The following is a 7841-nucleotide window of genomic DNA, read 5'->3' as shown; positions in this document are numbered from 1 at the left end:
TTCTACAGAAAGATGAAACAGTAACATGTGAATGATTACTGTGACATCACAAAGGAGGAGATGTTGTGAAAAATCCAAACAGGCAGATAAAAGACGTGATCGCAGTGCTTTCCTGAAAGTTTCTTCAACCAGTGACTTGATTTGTTGTCCAATGAGGAAAGTGTTTACTTTTTCAAATTGTTGTGAAATCGCATTTTGAAATGAAGGTGTATATTTTGATGTAATAATTTCTTTCCCGATTTTTTGTGACTTTTCTGGGTTGGGTGTGCTTCGCAGTGCAGATGCGTGTTGAGGACATTTCCATGAAAGCAATTTGCATAAAGTGTGAGGATAAAGCATGAAGCGCTGAAGGCGCAAGAGTGCCCTCTGTTGGTTGTTGGTGAAAGTGCAAAAGCTTACAGCACCTGGTATTCCCAGGCGGTCTCCCATCCAAGTACTGACCAGGCCCGACCCTGCTTAGCTTCCGAGATCAGACGAGATCGGGCGTGTTCAGGGTGGTATGGCCGTAAGCGAGGGAAATGGTTGCCAAATGTGTTTTTATTGTTGCTGTAAAGGCAAAAAGGTGGCTTGACGTTGCCAGAGGACACACAATGACATGACACAGATGTTTGTGACATTTGAAAAGTGCTCTATGTGTTCTAGAGAAAGATGAAAGAGTAACATGTGAAAGATTACTGTGACATCACAAAGCAAATGACATCACGCAGTGACATGACACAGATATTTGTGACATTTGAAAAGTGCTCTATGTGTTCTAGAGAAAGATGAAAGAGTAACATGTGAAAGATTACTGTGACATCACAAAGCAAATGACATCACGCAGTGACATGACAGATATTTGTGACATTTGAAAAGTGCTCCATGTGTTCTAGAGAAAGATGAAACAGTAACATGTGAATGATTACTGTGACATCACAAAGGAGGAGATGTTGTGAAAAATCCAAACAGGCAGATAAAAGACGTGATCGCAGTGCTTTCCTGAAAGTTTCTTCAACCAGTGACTTGATTTGTTGTCCAATGAGGAAAGTGTTTACTTTTTCAAATTGTTGTGAAATCGCATTTTGAAATGAAGGTGTATATTTTGATGTAATAATTTCTTTCCCGATTTTTTGTGACTTTTCTGGGTTGGGTGTGCTTCGCAGTGCAGATGCGTGTTGAGGACATTTCCATGAAAGCAATTTGCATAAAGTGTGAGGATAAAGCATGAAGCGCTGAAGGCGCAAGAGTGCCCTCTGTTGGTTGTTGGTGAAAGTGCAAAAGCTTACAGCACCTGGTATTCCCAGGCGGTCTCCCATCCAAGTACTGACCAGGCCCGACCCTGCTTAGCTTCCGAGATCAGACGAGATCGGGCGTGTTCAGGGTGGTATGGCCGTAAGCGAGGGAAATGGTTGCCAAATGTGTTTTTATTGTTGCTGTAAAGGCAAAAAGGTGGCTTGACGTTGCCAGAGGACACACAATGACATGACACAGATGTTTGTGACATTTGAAAAGTGCTCTATGTGTTCTAGAGAAAGATGAAAGAGTAACATGTGAAAGATTACTGTGACATCACAAAGCAAATGACATCACGCAGTGACATGACACAGATATTTGTGACATTTGAAAAGTGCTCCATGTGTTCTAGAGAAAGATGAAAGAGTAACATGTGAATGATTACTGTGACATCACAAAGCAAATGACATCACGCAGTGACATCACACATATGTTTGTGACATTTGAAAAGTGCTCTATGTGTTCTAGAAAAAGATGAAAGAGTGACATGTGAAAGATTACTGTGACATCACAAAGCAAATGACATCACGCAGTGACATCACACAGATGTTTGTGACATTTGAAAAGTGCTCTATGTGTTCTAAAAAAAGATGAAAGAGTGACATGTGAAAGATTACTGTGACATCACAAAGCAAATGACATCACGCAGTGACATCACACAGATGTTTGTGACATTTGAAAAGTGCTCTATGTGTTCTAGAGAAAGATGAAAGAGTAACATGTGAAAGATTACTGTGACATCACAAAGCAAATGACATCACGCAGTGACATGACACAGATATTTGTGACATTTGAAAAGTGCTCCATGTGTTCTAGAGAAAGATGAAACAGTAACATGTGAATGATTACTGTGACATCACAAAGGAGGAGATGTTGTGAAAAATCCAAACAGGCAGATAAAAGACGTGATCGCAGTGCTTTCCTGAAAGTTTCTTCAACCAGTGACTTGATTTGTTGTCCAATGAGGAAAGTGTTTACTTTTTCAAATTGTGAAATCGCATTTTGAAATGAAGGTGTATATTTTGATGTAATAATTTCTTTCCCGATTTTTTGTGACTTTTCTGGGTTGGGTGTGCTTCGCAGTGCAGATGCGTGTTGAGGACATTTCCATGAAAGCAATTTGCATAAAGTGTGAGGATAAAGCATGAAGCGCTGAAGGCGCAAGAGCGCCCTCAGTTGGTTGTTGGTGAAAGTGCAAAAGCTTACAGCACCTGGTATTCCCAGGCGGTCTCCCATCCAAGTACTGACCAGGCCCGACCCTGCTTAGCTTCCGAGATCAGACGAGATCGGGCGTGTTGAGGGTGGTATGGCCGTAAGCGAGGGAAATGGTTGCCAAATGTGTTTTTATTGTTGCTGTAAAGGCAAAAAGGTGGCTTGACGTTGCCAGAGGACACACAATGACATGACACAGATGTTTGTGACATTTGAAAAGTGCTCTATGTGTTCTAGAGAAAGATGAAAGAGTAACATGTGAAAGATTACTGTGACATCACAAAGCAAATGACATCACGCAGTGACATCACACAGATGTTTGTGACATTTGAAAAGTGCTCTATGTGTTCTAGAAAAAGATGAAAAAATAACATGTGAAAGATTACTGTGACATCACAAAGCAAATGACATCACGCAGTGACATGACACAGATGTTTGTGACATTTGAAAAGTGCTCTATGTGTTCTAGAAAAAGATGAAATAGTGACATGTGAAAGATTACTGTGACATCACAAAGCAAATGACATCACGCAGTGACATGACACAGATGTTTGTGACATTTGAAAAGTGCTCTATGTGTTCTAGAAAAAGATGAAAGAGTGACATGTGAAAGATTACTGTGACATCACAAAGCAAATGACATCACGCAGTGACATCACACAGATGTTTGTGACATTTGAAAAGTGCTCCATGTGTTCTAGAGAAAGATGAAACAGTAACATGTGAATGATTACTGTGACATCACAAAGGAGGAGATGTTGTGAAAAATCCAAACAGGCAGATAAAAGACGTGATCGCAGTGCTTTCCTGAAAGTTTCTTCAACCAGTGACTTGATTTGTTGTCCAATGAGGAAAGTGTTTACTTTTTCAAATTGTTGTGAAATCGCATTTTGAAATGAAGGTGTATATTTTGATGTAATAATTTCTTTCCCGATTTTTTGTGACTTTTCTGGGTTGGGTGTGCTTCGCAGTGCAGATGCGTGTTGAGGACATTTCCATGAAAGCAATTTGCATAAAGTGTGAGGATAAAGCATGAAGCGCTGAAGGCGCAAGAGCGCCCTCAGTTGGTTGTTGGTGAAAGTGCAAAAGCTTACAGCACCTGGTATTCCCAGGCGGTCTCCCATCCAAGTACTGACCAGGCCCGACCCTGCTTAGCTTCCGAGATCAGACGAGATCGGGCGTGTTCAGGGTGGTATGGCCGTAAGCGAGGGAAATGGTTGCCAAATGTGTTTTTATTGTTGCTGTAAAGGCAAAAAGGTGGCTTGACGTTGCCAGAGGACACACAATGACATGACACAGATGTTTGTGACATTTGAAAAGTGCTCTATGTGTTCTAGAGAAAGATGAAAGAGTAACATGTGAAAGATTACTGTGACATCACAAAGCAAATGACATCACGCAGTGACATGACACAGATATTTGTGACATTTGAAAAGTGCTCCATGTGTTCTAGAGAAAGATGAAAGAGTAACATGTGAATGATTACTGTGACATCACAAAGCAAATGACATCACGCAGTGACATCACACAGATGTTTGTGACATTTGAAAAGTGCTCTATGTGTTCTAGAAAAAGATGAAAGAGTGACATGTGAAAGATTACTGTGACATCACAAAGCAAATGACATCACGCAGTGACATCACACAGATGTTTGTGACATTTGAAAAGTGCTCTATGTGTTCTAGAGAAAGATGAAAGAGTAACATGTGAAAGATTACTGTGACATCACAAAGCAAATGACATCACGCAGTGACATGACACAGATATTTGTGACATTTGAAAAGTGCTCTATGTGTTCTAGAGAAAGATGAAAGAGTAACATGTGAAAGATTACTGTGACATCACAAAGCAAATGACATCACGCAGTGACATGACCCAGATATTTGTGACATTTGAAAAGTGCTCCATGTGTTCTAGAGAAAGATGAAACAGTAACATGTGAATGATTACTGTGACATCACAAAGGAGGAGATGTTGTGAAAAATCCAAACAGGCAGATAAAAGACGTGATCGCAGTGCTTTCCTGAAAGTTTCTTCAACCAGTGACTTGATTTGTTGTCCAATGAGGAAAGTGTTTACTTTTTCAAATTGTTGTGAAATCGCATTTTGAAATGAAGGTGTATATTTTGATGTAATAATTTCTTTCCCGATTTTTTGTGACTTTTCTGGGTTGGGTGTGCTTCGCAGTGCAGATGCGTGTTGAGGACATTTCCATGAAAGCAATTTGCATAAAGTGTGAGGATAAAGCATGAAGCGCTGAAGGCGCAAGAGCGCCCTCAGTTGGTTGTTGGTGAAAGTGCAAAAGCTTACAGCACCTGGTATTCCCAGGCGGTCTCCCATCCAAGTACTGACCAGGCCCGACCCTGCTTAGCTTCCGAGATCAGACGAGATCGGGCGTGTTCAGGGTGGTATGGCCGTAAGCGAGGGAAATGGTTGCCAAATGTGTTTTTATTGTTGCTGTAAAGGCAAAAAGGTGGCTTGACGTTGCCAGAGGACACACAATGACATGACACAGATGTTTGTGACATTTGAAAAGTGCTCTATGTGTTCTAGAGAAAGATGAAAGAGTAACATGTGAAAGATTACTGTGACATCACAAAGCAAATGACATCACGCAGTGACATCACACAGATGTTTGTGACATTTGAAAAGTGCTCTATGTGTTCTAGAAAAAGATGAAAAAATAACATGTGAAAGATTACTGTGACATCACAAAGCAAATGACATCACGCAGTGACATCACACAGATGTTTGTGACATTTGAAAAGTGCTCTATGTGTTCTAGAAAAAGATGAAATAGTGACATGTGAAAGATTACTGTGACATCACAAAGCAAATGACATCACGCAGTGACATGACACAGATGTTTGTGACATTTGAAAAGTGCTCTATGTGTTCTAGAAAAAGATGAAAGAGTGACATGTGAAAGATTACTGTGACATCACAAAGCAAATGACATCACGCAGTGACATCACACAGATGTTTGTGACATTTGAAAAGTGCTCCATGTGTTCTAGAGAAAGATGAAACAGTAACATGTGAATGATTACTGTGACATCACAAAGGAGGAGATGTTGTGAAAAATCCAAACAGGCAGATAAAAGACGTGATCGCAGTGCTTTCCTGAAAGTTTCTTCAACCAGTGACTTGATTTGTTGTCCAATGAGGAAAGTGTTTACTTTTTCAAATTGTTGTGAAATCGCATTTTGAAATGAAGGTGTATATTTTGATGTAATAATTTCTTTCCCGATTTTTTGTGACTTTTCTGGGTTGGGTGTGCTTCGCAGTGCAGATGCGTGTTGAGGACATTTCCATGAAAGCAATTTGCATAAAGTGTGAGGATAAAGCATGAAGCGCTGAAGGCGCAAGAGCGCCCTCAGTTGGTTGTTGGTGAAAGTGCAAAAGCTTACAGCACCTGGTATTCCCAGGCGGTCTCCCATCCAAGTACTGACCAGGCCCGACCCTGCTTAGCTTCCGAGATCAGACGAGATCGGGCGTGTTCAGGGTGGTATGGCCGTAAGCGAGGGAAATGGTTGCCAAATGTGTTTTTATTGTTGCTGTAAAGGCAAAAAGGTGGCTTGACGTTGCCAGAGGACACACAATGACATGACACAGATGTTTGTGACATTTGAAAAGTGCTCTATGTGTTCTAGAGAAAGATGAAAGAGTAACATGTGAAAGATTACTGTGACATCACAAAGCAAATGACATCACGCAGTGACATGACACAGATATTTGTGACATTTGAAAAGTGCTCTATGTGTTCTAGAGAAAGATGAAAGAGTAACATGTGAAAGATTACTGTGACATCACAAAGCAAATGACATCACGCAGTGACATGACCCAGATATTTGTGACATTTGAAAAGTGCTCCATGTGTTCTAGAGAAAGATGAAACAGTAACATGTGAATGATTACTGTGACATCACAAAGGAGGAGATGTTGTGAAAAATCCAAACAGGCAGATAAAAGACGTGATCGCAGTGCTTTCCTGAAAGTTTCTTCAACCAGTGACTTGATTTGTTGTCCAATGAGGAAAGTGTTTACTTTTTCAAATTGTTGTGAAATCGCATTTTGAAATGAAGGTGTATATTTTGATGTAATAATTTCTTTCCCGATTTTTTGTGACTTTTCTGGGTTGGGTGTGCTTCGCAGTGCAGATGCGTGTTGAGGACATTTCCATGAAAGCAATTTGCATAAAGTGTGAGGATAAAGCATGAAGCGCTGAAGGCGCAAGAGCGCCCTCAGTTGGTTGTTGGTGAAAGTGCAAAAGCTTACAGCACCTGGTATTCCCAGGCGGTCTCCCATCCAAGTACTGACCAGGCCCGACCCTGCTTAGCTTCCGAGATCAGACGAGATCGGGCGTGTTCAGGGTGGTATGGCCGTAAGCGAGGGAAATGGTTGCCAAATGTGTTTTTATTGTTGCTGTAAAGGCAAAAAGGTGGCTTGACGTTGCCAGAGGACACACAATGACATGACACAGATGTTTGTGACATTTGAAAAGTGCTCTATGTGTTCTAGAGAAAGATGAAAGAGTAACATGTGAAAGATTACTGTGACATCACAAAGCAAATGACATCACGCAGTGACATGACCCAGATATTTGTGACATTTGAAAAGTGCTCCATGTGTTCTAGAGAAAGATGAAACAGTAACATGTGAATGATTACTGTGACATCACAAAGGAGGAGATGTTGTGAAAAATCCAAACAGGCAGATAAAAGACGTGATCGCAGTGCTTTCCTGAAAGTTTCTTCAACCAGTGACTTGATTTGTTGTCCAATGAGGAAAGTGTTTACTTTTTCAAATTGTTGTGAAATCGCATTTTGAAATGAAGGTGTATATTTTGATGTAATAATTTCTTTCCCGATTTTTTGTGACTTTTCTGGGTTGGGTGTGCTTCGCAGTGCAGATGCGTGTTGAGGACATTTCCATGAAAGCAATTTGCATAAAGTGTGAGGATAAAGCATGAAGCGCTGAAGGCGCAAGAGCGCCCTCAGTTGGTTGTTGGTGAAAGTGCAAAAGCTTACAGCACCTGGTATTCCCAGGCGGTCTCCCATCCAAGTACTGACCAGGCCCGACCCTGCTTAGCTTCCGAGATCAGACGAGATCGGGCGTGTTCAGGGTGGTATGGCCGTAAGCGAGGGAAATGGTTGCCAAATGTGTTTTTATTGTTGCTGTAAAGGCAAAAAGGTGGCTTGACGTTGCCAGAGGACACACAATGACATGACACAGATGTTTGTGACATTTGAAAAGTGCTCTATGTGTTCTAGAGAAAGATGAAAGAGTAACATGTGAAAGATTACTGTGACATCACAAAGCAAATGACATCACGCAGTGACATGACACAGATATTT

At 41.0% G+C, this 7841-nt stretch overlaps 1 protein-coding gene across 1 annotated transcript in view; it reads left to right on the top strand.

The window, feature by feature from the left end:
• Positions 1-7614: 7614 nt before the first annotated feature.
• LOC306774128 (sentrin-specific protease 7-like) overlaps positions 7615-7841 on the top strand; it is a gene marked incomplete at both ends in the record, with an annotated part of 5162 nt that continues 4935 nt past the window's right edge. Inside the window, one exon of the mRNA XM_079264111.1 lies at positions 7615-7620. Coding sequence (XP_079120237.1) covers positions 7615-7620 — 6 coding nt within the window. The remainder of the gene's footprint in view (positions 7621-7841) is intronic.

The sequence above is a fragment of the Telmatherina bonti genome (assembly GCF_933228915.1).
Source record: "Telmatherina bonti genome assembly, chromosome: 24".
NCBI classification, from domain to species: domain Eukaryota; kingdom Metazoa; phylum Chordata; class Actinopteri; order Atheriniformes; family Telmatherinidae; genus Telmatherina; species Telmatherina bonti.
The sequence above is the reverse complement of the archived record's forward strand: the minus strand, read 5'-3'. Positions and strand labels throughout refer to the sequence as shown.